Source organism: Mastacembelus armatus, chromosome 24 (assembly GCF_900324485.2).
Source record: "Mastacembelus armatus chromosome 24, fMasArm1.2, whole genome shotgun sequence".
Lineage (NCBI taxonomy): Eukaryota > Metazoa > Chordata > Actinopteri > Synbranchiformes > Mastacembelidae > Mastacembelus > Mastacembelus armatus.
In genome coordinates, this window is record NC_046656.1 from 7,048,209 (window position 1) to 7,060,774 (window position 12,566).

At 43.3% G+C, this 12,566-nt stretch overlaps 2 protein-coding genes across 9 annotated transcripts in view; both read left to right on the forward strand.

The window, feature by feature from the left end:
* Positions 1 to 9,163, forward strand: part of cdc42bpab (CDC42 binding protein kinase alpha (DMPK-like) b) — a 65,973-nt gene extending 56,810 nt beyond the window's left edge. For 2 of the 8 annotated variants that reach the window (XM_026318125.1, XM_026318130.1), the window contains 7 exons: positions 195 to 279; positions 1,146 to 1,269; positions 1,712 to 1,829; positions 2,469 to 2,586; positions 2,710 to 2,867; positions 3,770 to 3,844; positions 5,995 to 9,163. In XM_026318125.1, coding sequence (XP_026173910.1) covers positions 195 to 279; positions 1,146 to 1,269; positions 1,712 to 1,829; positions 2,469 to 2,586; positions 2,710 to 2,867; positions 3,770 to 3,844; positions 5,995 to 6,126 — 810 coding nt within the window. In that variant the 3' untranslated portion in view covers positions 6,127 to 9,163. The other 6 variants (XM_026318126.1, XM_026318127.1, XM_026318132.1 and 3 more) reach the window with 6 other exon arrangements.
* A 767-nt stretch (positions 9,164 to 9,930) lies between these two features.
* pomp (proteasome maturation protein) lies at positions 9,931 to 12,250 on the forward strand. The gene is made up of 6 exons (XM_026318906.2): positions 9,931 to 10,022; positions 10,264 to 10,361; positions 10,977 to 11,037; positions 11,523 to 11,624; positions 11,756 to 11,849; positions 11,928 to 12,250. The coding sequence occupies exons 1-6, from the start codon at positions 10,020 to 10,022 to the stop codon at positions 11,993 to 11,995; spliced, it is 426 nt and encodes a 141-aa protein (XP_026174691.1). The 5' UTR covers positions 9,931 to 10,019; the 3' UTR covers positions 11,996 to 12,250.
* Positions 12,251 to 12,566: the final 316 nt, after the last annotated feature.

The following is a 12,566-nucleotide window of genomic DNA, read 5'->3' on the forward strand; positions in this document are numbered from 1 at the left end:
GGATGAAATGAATTCATTTTATTTGCCCATCACCACTGAGACTGCTCTTAATATAGTTGAATTAAATTCAGATTTTGAAATTAACTTCACGTCAGATGGTAAATATTAGGTTGACTTCTTTGGAATAATGTAATAATTATAGTCAGAAATTATTTGTTGTGAAATCATTTTTTATTTCTTTGACTGCTCTTCAGGTGCGACCTCTGAACATCGATGGCTCTCTGAACCTGCTGGGACTGGAGACAGTCCGACTTATCTACTTTAGAAACAAGATGGCTGGTAAGACCACGAAAAAGTCTGTTTTATTTTAACTGTGGTCCAAAATGTAAGGGCTGAAGCTATCTAGAACCAAAAGTTAGAAAAGTTGGAGTTAGTCTATCAATGAGACCAAATTGGAGATGTGGGTTAGAGCTACTTTGGTTTATGAAGAACACTCGTGTTTGATATTCATAAAGGTTTCAGGTGATGTGAACCATGTCTCAAAAAACAACATCTGAGAGGTTTATAGTTATTGATTTGTGTGAAAGTGAAAAAAGGGTTAGTTTGCAGTTTGACAAACTGTCTCTAGATGGAGATGATTTAGTTCTGTGGGTGCCCCGCTCACACCAAAGGTACGACCCAGAATTCTCCATGTGGTAAAAAGAAGCTCAAAGGAACAGCTAGAGGCTCAGAGGAATCAGCGGACATAGTTAACATTTCTGTTCTGCATCACTGCAGATCATAGGCCAACAAAGATGCTGTGGAATCAGGGGTCAGACAGCTGTTCGCACCAGATATCCAAGTCTGAGCTGAAGCAGTTCTTTTATGAACAATGGTCAAAATTTTTTGCGCAGGTCTGATCTACAGCAGGAATCACCTGTTTGAGGAGACTTGATCAATTACTAATCCAAGGGTTCAGGCACTTTTTCCAACAGCACTCTGATTTTTAATGCTGTGTTCAATAAAAGCATGTGGAATTTCATCACATTTTATAACCAGGTCATTCCCAGTGGTTCATATACCGTACTTCTCTCCACTGCATACAAGTTTTATAGCACAACAGTACCTTGAGTTATTGTAGAACGTGTGACGTGCCACTCTGAGAGATCTGAACGGCTTTGTAGTTGCTGATGTAAACATCCCAGTGGCTTTGTTGTGACATCCAGAGGGTGATGAGCTGGTTGTCCCGGAGACGTCAGACAACAGCAGGAAGCAGATGGTGCGCAGCATGAACAACAAGAGACGCTTCTCCTTCAGGGTGCCTGAAGAAGAGCGACTTCAGCAGAGGAGGTAGTTGACTTGAAGACTTGGCAGTAGCATTTTTCTTTTGTTCTTTCTGTCCTGTGGGCATTTTTATGTTTTTTTATATATTATTTATTATATTTATATTTCTATACCTTATATTTAGATTTATTTACTGTAGTGCTTCTGAACTATTTTATTCATCATTACTACATTTTAACTCTGAAAAGCACTAATAAAAATGAAGGCTTCTCATGCAAAATGCTGAGAGGAGAGTCTGTTGCAGAAAATAGAAACTTATAAACTTATAAACTTCCTTATATGACCTCTGTAGTTGCAACTAAAGAATCTGCAGTTGAAATCAAATTGTAAATGCTTCTTGGAGATGTTTAGGAAAAGCAGCTTCCTTCTGGCTTTATGCACTACATCCTTGTTTTATGAGCCTTAGTGAGCCTAATCTGTTTTGTGGCTCTGCTCATGTGTTTGGCAGAGAGATGCTGCGAGATCCAGAGATGAGGAACAAGCTGATCTCCAATCCCACCAACTTTAACCATGTAGCCCACATGGGACCAGGAGATGGGATCCAGATCCTTAAAGACCTGCCTATGGTACTCAAGCATATACATATACATATACATATACATTGCCAGTCAAAGGTTTGGAATCACAAACACAAACTCTTCACTGTCGGTGGTACACACAGAGCAACATTTATATACAGTATATATGTATGTATGTATACTTGTTTGTTTGTATGTTTGTATGTATGTATGTATGTATGTATATGTATATATATGTATATAAGTTCAGATGTATGTAGAGCATCCTGGAAAAACAAAAGCACATAAAATACCCAAATATAAGTAAAGACTAGTCAGGAGGTGTACACATGATACATGAATGTTGTTTATTGTGCCTAAACACTGTCCCCCTGTGTCCACTGATGTCTAGCATGCAAACAGTAGGATTGCAGCTAAAAAGTGAATTTTCTGTGCTATGTCCTGTTTTGCAGCCTGACCTGAAAGAGTCATGTTATTCTATAAAATCCTCTGTCCTTTTCCCACCTGACCTATTGTATATTTATGATGAGCATGTGCATGTTTTCAGCCTAGGTCCTACTGTTCAGTCACATTTTGGCCTTTTTTGTGCTCAGTTGTGTGTAGTGTGTATCACTGTGCACCTGCTAACTGCACTGCATGCTGTCTGTGTGTGTCTGTGTGTGTCTGCCCTGTGCGCATTTAAACCAGAACGTTCGTGTTCAGGAAACCCGCGCAGGCTTCAGCGGTTCAGTCAGCATCCCCTCCATCACCAAGAATCGGGCCGAACCGGGCCGCTCCATGAGCGCCAGCAGTGGACTGGGTATACGTAAGTAACAACAAGCCAGAAATTTTCTTAGAACCAGACAAATCAATAAACATCATCTCTGCAGAGCTTTCAAATAGATTCACTGCCTTCCTCTGTTCGTTGCCCTCCCTCTTCTCTTTCTAGGCTCGTCCTCTCAGAATGGCAGTGCTCTGCGCAGGGAGCTGTCAGGGGGCAGCTATGGATCTAAACGTCAGACCATGACCTCTCCCTCTGAGAGCTCCCTGTCCTCTGGTGGAGGCATGGACTGTGGTGATGCTCCCCTCTCACAGTTTGACAGAGAGGTCAGTAAATACAATGAAACTCAACATATAGCTTCATGTGCAGTTGACTCTAAGCAAAGGTTTTTATGTGCAATACTAAAAGTTTTGGAATGATTGGCCTAAGCATACTTTAGTTTTCACTAATTGGTTCAAGTCACAGCAAAACTGATTGGGCAGATTGTTGTGTATTCATTTTATAGCTGTGAATATGGAGGTAATGTCAACCCAACATCAGTATTCTGTGTCCAGGCGGAGATCACAATTGTTTCCTTGTCATATGATTGTAGTGTTAGACCTTATGTTACAGATGACATTGTTCCCCACTAAAAAACCCCCTTCTATCCCATCAGTCCCAAACATCCTGGTCTCTGCGTGCAGGCCTCACCTCATCCCGCTTCTCTGGCCGATTGATTAGCTCCCTGCGATAAGTGATGTCAGCGCTTTCTAGTGAACTCAGTCAGCTCACCGCGACCTCTGACCTTCTCTCCCACTACAGACTGTTACTTGTACCTTGCTGTAGGTGTAGGTAGCTGCTGCTTCAAATGAAGCCGTACTGTGACTCTGGCTAATGCTTATGTCTCTTTAATAGTTTATACAAGTAATCAACAGTCAGGCAGTGGTAAAATGCTAGCATCCCCAGCAGCAGCATTAGACATAACATTTCATCATACAAGTTAAGCAACGGGTCACACAGCTTTTGCGGTTCTATCCCCATCCACCCACCGACTCTCAGATCGCCTGCCATTCTTCCTGTGGCTCCCCATCCTCATGGCTCATTAGCCTGGATGCTGTCAGCTCCATCTTGCCCCATTCCTCGCCTCCCCCCACCCTCACCCAGCTGTGCCCCGCCCTCCCTGCCTGCGCCCTGCCACCCCAGCATGCTGTCTGAGGGCTGGGCGCTGAGTCTGAACTCTCCTCTGCAGTGGCAGGCAGTCTCACCATCGGAGAAGACCCCCGATCTGAAAAGGGCTTTAAGGACCCTGCTTAGTAAGATGAAGGTAATGTCAACAGCTGCACAGCTGCACCAGACACACCAGTGAGAGCACAGTGTCATTGTGTATGCACCCACATGCAGAACACTAATATTTCAGTATTCAGACACAGAGTAGCATGTGGTGCATCCAAAGCCTAAACACAAACACACGCAGGTTGTCACAGAAAGTCTGCCGTCCCTCAGCCCGTCGCTGCACCATTCCAACCCCTCATATCAACAGCTGATGCTTTGACACATGTTTTACTGGAGTATCAGTTGCACCATCAGTCTGTCCCTCACCCGGCCTGTGTTACTGTTTTTGGCTGCTGATGGAATGGTGCAATGCTGCTGCTGCTCGGCCATTTAGCACACTTCCTCCCACCGCCGCCCACTCAGCCAGTCCAAGAGCATGTCTGCTTCCATGGCTCCATGTTTCTGTCCATAATATGTCCAGTCCAGAGCGCATCAAGGCCAGTCTGTGCTCAGGGTCCCACCTCAATCCTGCAATGTTCTTTCATAATGACGACATTTCTTCTGTTACCAGAATGATTGATTATTAATAATAATGGAATACATTACAAAAGTTAATGTAGACTGCTTTCAAACACTATGCCACATAGACAAGGCTTTCAGACAGTGCAGCTGGGCAGCGCTTCCCTCAGTACAAAAAACTTTCCAGGACCTGTGAGTGTTTCAGAAAGCACAGCTACCCAGCTGCACTGACTTGTGTTTGTGTGTGTGTGTGTGTTGAGAAACAGATTGCTGCTGTAGGTTTTTCTCACAGTACATTAGCAATCAGAAGTTTGTGAAAGTGTGTCCAAACTTTTGACACAGTAAGACGACTGTGCCTTATGTGTTTGTGCAGGTTTCGATTGGCTCCAAACCGCAACAGTCACTGCACATCAGTGTAGTCACTGCACATCAGTGTAGTCACTGCACATCAGTGTAGTCACTGCACATCAGTGTAGTCACTGTGTAGTCACTGCACATCAGTGTAGTCACTGCGCATCAGTGTAGTCACTGCGCATCAGTGTAGTCACTGTGTAGTCACTGCGCATCAGTGTAGTCACTGTGTAGTCACTGCGCATCAGTGTAGTCACTGCGTAGTCACTGCACATCAGTGTAGTCACTGCGCATCAGTGTAGTCACTGCGCATCAGTGTAGTCACTGTGTAGTCACTGCGCATCAGTGTAGTCACTGCGTAGTCACTGCACATCAGTGTTAGCACTGCGCATCAGTGTAGTCACTGCACATCAGTGTAGTCACTGCGCATCAGTGTAGTCACTGCACATCAGTGTAGTCACTGCACATCAGTGTAGTCACTGCACATCAGTGTAGTCACTGTGTAGTCACTGCACATCAGTGACGTCACTGTGTAGTCACTGCACATCAGTGTAGTCACTGTGTAGTCACTGCACATCAGTGTAGTCACTGTGTAGTCACTGCACATCAGTGTAGTCACTGCACATCAGTGTAGTCACTGCACATCTGTGTAGTCACTGCACATCAGTGTAGTCACTGCACATCTGTGTAGTCACTGCACATCAGTGTAGTCACTGCACATCAGTGTAGTCACTGCACATCAGTGTAGTCACTGCACATCAGTGTAGTCACTGCACATCAGTGTAGTCACTGCACTGGAGAAAAAGGAAAGTCAAACATACTCAGCATCCACAGGCCTCTGAATGAGCTTGATTTCTCATGCACAGTGCTGGATTGTTTAGGAAGGCTTGGCTTTTTCATTACGTTAATTCATGGAAGTCATACTGTATGAGGGTTGAGCCACACCACCTCATCTGGCTGCCTGCATGTGTGTTTTCCCTCAGCTGATCATTTCTGGTCAGTTGAGCTGCTGATCTAACGTTGTGGACTGCAGTGAAGATGAGGTGGGGGTGGGAGCAGTCTGACCACAGACAAGAATCGTCCAGGTCTGAGCGCCTCTTCTCTGAGCTTTAGTTCAGAAGGCATTTAAAATGCATCATGTCTAAATTACTTACTGTATTCATTTATCATCATGGAGACAGGGCTTAGAAGCATTTGCATCATCACTGTGTGGCATTAATCAATTTTTCTTCTCTCTGTTTTCTTTTCCTAACCTCACACTCTTCCTTTATCTCTAACTCCTGCTTTCTCCACTTGTATCCTCCTCTCCCATCCTCTCTTCTCCTCACCCAGGACTCGGATTCCCCCCGTCACTCCACAGCCTCCAACAGCTCCACCTTCAGCAGCCCTCCCAGCCCGGCCTCCCCACACAAGACCAAGTCCCTGTCCCTGGAGAGCACAGACAGGGTGGCCTGGGACACATGAGCCCCTGCTTAGACCATCACCCGCCTAACGCCAATAACCAACAGCACAGGACTTCAAACCCTCCTCCCCCTCCTCCACCATGACCTCCCACCCTTTTTCTGAACACCCCCCCCTCCATCACCACCCAGAGACCTGCACCACCTGTCCACCGCGCCCTCTTGAGCAACATTTGTCCCATTATACAACCTCACTTTGTCTCTCACAGTACTTCCAGGACGGGGCAGGAACACTAAAGCAGTCTGTCGTCTCTGAGGGAGAAGTTATCAGCTAGTGTACATGTGGGCGCTGATATATGAGGGTGCAAATGTCTGTGTGTGTGTGTGTTTAAGAGAAGCCGTATACGCTTGCCAGCGTGTGTGCATGTGTTTATCCAGAAAGGGCAAACAATATAGGAATGAAAACCTGCTGTCTCTGCTCTTTTTGCTATCAACAGCAGCGACAGCGCTCTGTCCACAGCCCCCTGTTGAGATTCAGTCAGACTCAAAACCCTCACGCTGCAACACAACGACAAGAGGATCATTATGGAGAGAAAACGATTTGTACTTGTACATAAGACTCTTTGGGTTTTAGGGGACAATATTTTAATTTATTTATCAATCTTAGATGAGGAAAGTGAGGCTTGTTGCTTCTTCATGGGCTGAGGCAGATGGGTGGAGTTTAAACCCCTCCTCACTTCCCTCACTTGCTTTCTCTTTAGGTGCTGCAGAAATTGAAAATGTTTAAAAAAAAAAAAAAAAAAAACCATTGGAGAGAAAAAGGAAAGCGATGATTTTTCTTTGTTTTGCTTATGATACTAAGTGCAGTGACTTTATTTTTTATTTTGACCATCAGCAGAAAGCTACAAGCAGCGTTAACAATGCAGACATGTATGACATCATCACAGCTACCCTCTTCTCATTGGTCCAGTGTGAGTGACATCATCCAACAGCCCTGGATGTGTCCTCCCATTGTAGCGTAGGTGTTCCTCTTTGCTGTACAACCAAACTGACCAACTAGCAGTCTCCCATCACAGTAATGTACATAGGTTCAAAGTAGAGAGTAATATATGATAAGGAAATACTATAGAAAACTACACAGGAAAGAAAAAGCTCTTTATTTTCCTTTTTTTTTGTGTGTGTGTTGAGTGATTTGGAGTTGTATTCACACAAAAAGCCATTTTGAACCACTTTCCAGTTTTCTTTTTTTACTGATTGACTTTTAGAGTTGAGTTTTTTTTTTTTTTGTATTTTTTATTCTATGACACGCTATGTTTGTGTGTGTTTCCCCCCTCTACGTAGTGTGCATTAGAGTGAAGAAAACACATATGGATCAACACTACTGCCCGTACTGTAGAGTGACCGTGCATTTATCACAAAACCACCTATCACACATGTATCTGTGCACAGACTGAGGGGGAGTTTTATGCCTTGTCCTGCTCCTCCTCTGCAAGTGCAAAGAGGCGAAGCAGCTCTGATCAGTTAACCAACAGTTACCGTGTGTTTGGAAATTCACTGTGGTACGTGATGGGAAAGCTCAGTCCTTCCACTGAGATCGGCTCGATTTAACCACAAATGGACAAAGAGAGGGAGGCTTCGGGGCATTACATGTCTTTCTCACTGCCTTGGTTTATTCTGTTTTGATGATTTGTTCATTCAGAAGCTACATTTTATGAGATCTCGATTTTACAACACTAAAATAAGAATGTGAACACTTACAGGTTGCGAGAAAACCGACACATGGGTTTTTGTTTGTCTTTGTAAACCATGCATAAAATAACCTCAGTGATGCCTGTCAGATCTCTAACCCTCCCTCCAGCCGGGTTTTCTTTGGCACGATGAAAAGGCCTTTGAAACAACGTTTTACGACATGGGGGCATCTCCTTCACTTTAGAGACAGGTTGTGTTAAAAAAGAAAAAAGAAAAAAAACATTTTACTTAAGGAATGTGAGAAAGCTGTACTGAACAGTGTGCCTGGAGCAGAAAATGTCCTGATGTCAAACAGTAACTGTAAGCTGATTATAATATGTGGTATTATCTGTAAGAATGTATCGGCTGTACTCCAGTTTGTTCAGCTTGTTTGTTAGAAAGGGAGAGAAAATGTCTGCTAGTGGTTTGGTGGTCATTCCTGCCAATTCCTGTTGAAACACAACAAAACAGCCCATTCCATGTGTTTTATTTAGTATTCCATTTTATATGGCGACAGAGAGGTTTAGAGCACCACGATGTAAGCTGGTTTTATTCCAAATATCCACCTCTTAGAAGCTTTTTATAAACTCGACTCTCCTTGGTTCCTGCTGGAGTTGATCTGTAGGGTGTACTAGCTGAGGGAGAGGAAGCTGTCTTAGCCAGGTGTTGTACTATTGGCCAATACTGTACAGGAAAACTGATCCCAGGGTGCCCAGGTTAAGCTGAAGGGGGAAGAGAAACTCAGGAAATGTCAGAACCAATGAAATATTTTCATTCAGATGAGAGGGAGCATGTTAGAGGGTTGTTTGATGGAGCAATGGATGGAGGAGTAAAGGCATATGTGACCTGGGTGAGGCCAGCAGGAAGAGAGGGGGGCGAGGACTAGCACATTAAATATTAATGAAATGTTTCAGGGGTGAAGGGTGACAGGTGGTTTGATGGCTGAGGTGCCACAGTGGTAACATTTAAAACGAAGAAAATTGAAAAAATAAAAAACGCCTTTGCATTTCAGTGAATTCTTATCTACAGTACCTTCTATATTATTTTGCTCTTTCATATCATATTACACTTTGTTTTTTTTTTCTAGGATTGCTTTGTAATAATTTGTACAGTTTTGCATGTTATAGATGTAATCATTTTTGTTTTCGGTTGGTTGTTTTACTTGGACTTGCTCCTTTTTGAACGGTTTGGGCGTTTTACTGAGGATAACCCACTACAGGTGATGTAGATTCTTTTTTGCACAAAAAATATTTAAGGTGTAAGGTCAAAACAAAAAAATAATGTATGGAACTGGCTGCCACACTCGTGGAGAACTCATTATATTAACCTGACTCCGATGTATTTCAATAAAGCGGAGGGCTGTTACAATTACACACCCAGCGTGTTTCTGTGTGGTCATTTCTGCTGCCAGACCGTCCTCTGTGTCTAAAACTCTTATAGTTTAACACACTTAGCATAACATGCCATGAAAACACAGTAATAAAATATGTATGTAGTACGTCTTTAAAAATGTCCCTTGGTCATGCAAATGTGTCCATGTGTATAGTTTGCAGAATGCCCCTCAGTACACTGTCATATAAAGTGCACCATATAAAACTGCACCTTAATACTGTATACAATGAATATTTTGCCTCAGTATATTATGTGATCAAAGATTTGCCTTAGTAGAATATGGCCTTATTCCTCCTTAGTGTTTTATTTGAATGCTGCATGCAGTTCACAGATGATGTAGTTCTGGTCCTAATGTCGTATTTCTGTGCACATGCTGGGATCAGAAGAAATGAAGTGGACACCTTAGTAAAGAAACCAGTGCAGTCAATAGAGCCACTGTTCTGTTATAGCAATTGAAGTAGTATGGGTATAAACCTGGGAATAACAGTATGACAATGGCAACACACCCACCTACCTGGAGCTATAAGTTAATGTTTGTTCCATATTGTGCTGCAAGAGATGATGTTCAACTCATCCTGCCTCCTTCATCTGACACCTGACACTCTGTGGGGAATAATACGCACTGAGCCCAGCTGCTGATTTATCGACTGAAGTCGAGGCTCTAATGTGATACCTAAGTGCAGGATTATTAAGAATTCAAAGTGCATGTCTCAGATAAACCAGTAGGTGGCAGAAGTGCACCTAAAGGTGCTTTTCTACCCTCCATGACAGAAGAAGAAGAAGAAGAAGCAGCTCATCATACAGAACTGAAAGGAAAGTGGAAGAAGCGGCAGCACAATGGTACAATGTTATTCACATGTTGTATGTCGTGTTTGTCGTCGTAACTTAAATAATGAGCGTGTTGTTGTTTTGTTTGACCTCTGCACACCTGTGTCTTCTGTCTTGGTGCGGCCTGTAGACCCGCGGCTGTGAATCTGATTAGTCACTCCAGCTAATGCTAGTTAGCTCCTAGCCTAGCCACGAGCTAACATCGTTCATTTTATCCGTGTGGAGGTTAATGTTTGTGTTGTGTGTTGGACAGAACTCCCGAGGACTCCGCTCTCAGCTCAAAGACAGCGTACCGGTGGCTGGTCTGTGTCCACAGGGGGCTTATGGGGTCCAGGACTCTCTGCGGAGCGGGTCAGGCACCGCACACTCACTCACTCACTCACTCACTCACTCACTCACTCACACACACTCCCTCACTCACTCACTCTTGATTTGGTTTTATTTTTTATATAAATTTAAATGAACTCAAACAGCTCACTGCTGCTCTACAGTGACAAAGCCAGGAGCATCATGGGAGACGAAGTCCTGAGGGGTTAAAGTTATATCGCAGTGACGGCTTGGCATTTGTTCATGGAGGAGTCTGAGCTCAGTTAATTTTTAATGTAAACTAAAATAATACAGCGCGTCGCCTGTTACCAACAACACATTGTCCAGGCCTTAGTGTCTCTGCTGTAACAACATGTACGGCAGCTGGGAAGGGACAAGAGAGGAGGAAGCAGAACGAAAGTCCCAGTGGTGTTTTAGGTGACTCATGGTGCAGCCCCTGTCAGATCTCTGTGAAAGGTCCTGACAGTGTTTGTTCATGCTGTGCATTCATTTGACTAGAATAATGATATACAGCTTAAAACATCCAGTACTCATTAAACTCATGTTACTGGTTTCATGCTGACCTTGGCCCCTGTAATCATCCTATACAACTATACAACTACACTGTATCACAAATACATATTTCTAATTCTTCTTCAGCTTCACCAGTGTGAAGAACCAGCTCCTTCCCAGCCACCCGCTGGAGATCTCCGAAAAGAACGTGAGTAATGTTCAATTGTCTGTTTTTACCAAAAGTTAGCGCTGGACTGTAGTGTAGATCCCAGAAAGTCAACCTTTTGCCACAGGCTTTATGCACGTGTTGCTGTGTTCGGTTCACAGTTTCACACGATCCTGGATCTGAAAGAGATCAACAAAATTCACTAGTCTTCAAAGAACAACTCCCAGCTCAGGAGTTTTCAGGAGCAGTAAGATTTGATACAGAATAACACTAAGTGTTGTCCTCAACATAGTCACGAGATGACTGATGACTTTTATCTTTTTTTATTGCATTTTATCACAAAATACAAAAAGCACTTTTAAATGTGATCTAACAAAGGGAAATGTCAAATGTTAGACATATATGTGCTGTCAGTATGAACATTGGCTGATTAATAACCACAATACTGATATAATGTATAAACATACTGTCATATTGAGTGGCCATGACAAAAACATTGCCTTTGTGTGTGTTTGTGTGATGTGCAGTTCCAGCTGAACCAGGACAAGATGAATTTTTCCACTGTCAGAAACATTCAGGGTCTTCATGCTCCACTCAAACTGCAGATGGAGTACATGGCAGCCAGACAGGTGATTGAGCTTCTAACCCACCCCCCCCCCCCACCTGTTGGACCTCATCAATTCACACCTTGTTTTTGTTTTGATATTTACTTTTCAGTTCCTTCATGTTTCCCTTTACATCCTGACTTCTGTCTTTCCAGATCCAGCGCCTGCCTTTCTTACAGAGTTCAAACCTGGCTCTGGATACGCTGCGAGGAAGCGATGAATCCATTGGCTTTGAGGACGTCCTCAATGGTGACAGGCTTTTTCCCTTTACAGTCACTAACTCAACTACCTGAACATGAAATGTGATCAACAACTTTTGTCTTTCAGACCCAGCCCAGAGTGAAGTAATGGGTGAGCCTCACATGATGGTGGAATACAAACTGGGACTCCAGTGAAAGAAGATGGACACAGACCCACATGTATATTTAGGTGTATTATGTATTATCTAGATACAATTGTTTATTGGCTCATTAACACAAGTCAGGTTGTGGAGAACTGCGGAGTCATGTTTTGAGAAGTACCGGGCGAGTGTTGGCGCTGATCAGTCAACGAAAAGCCCTGAAGTAAACAGGTGTTCAGTGCTGCTCTTGTATGATTCCAATGTGGTTGGCATTTCTAATAAATTTCTTTTCTTTTCTTATAAAGTTGAACCTGTGAAATATCTACCCCTTTACAATCCGTCCATTTGAACAAAACAAGGATCTTTAAAATACAAAGCTAATCTCTGAAAAAAAAGGAAAAGCTACTATATGGGCCTCACTGGGTCGTCTATAGATTGAACTCCAAGTACATCTGTAGTACTCAAAATTTTGTTTCATGACTCTACAGATACAGCGTTGTTTGAACCGGTCAGGTGATCAGCTCTGTTACTTGAACCGCAAGTCAGAGACACATGAAGGCAACAAACAGGCAGAAACTGTTCATGTCTTTGTCACTGATACTTTAATCTAAATCCAGTCTAGTTCA

Bases quoted from the DNA above. Each gene is read 5' to 3' on its own strand.
- pomp (XM_026318906.2), top strand. The intron at 10,362-10,976 runs GTCAGGCACCGC...ATTCTTCTTCAG, and splicing joins CAGGACTCTCTGCGGAGCGG to CTTCACCAGTGTGAAGAACC. The intron at 11,850-11,927 runs GTGACAGGCTTT...TTTGTCTTTCAG, and splicing joins CTTTGAGGACGTCCTCAATG to ACCCAGCCCAGAGTGAAGTA.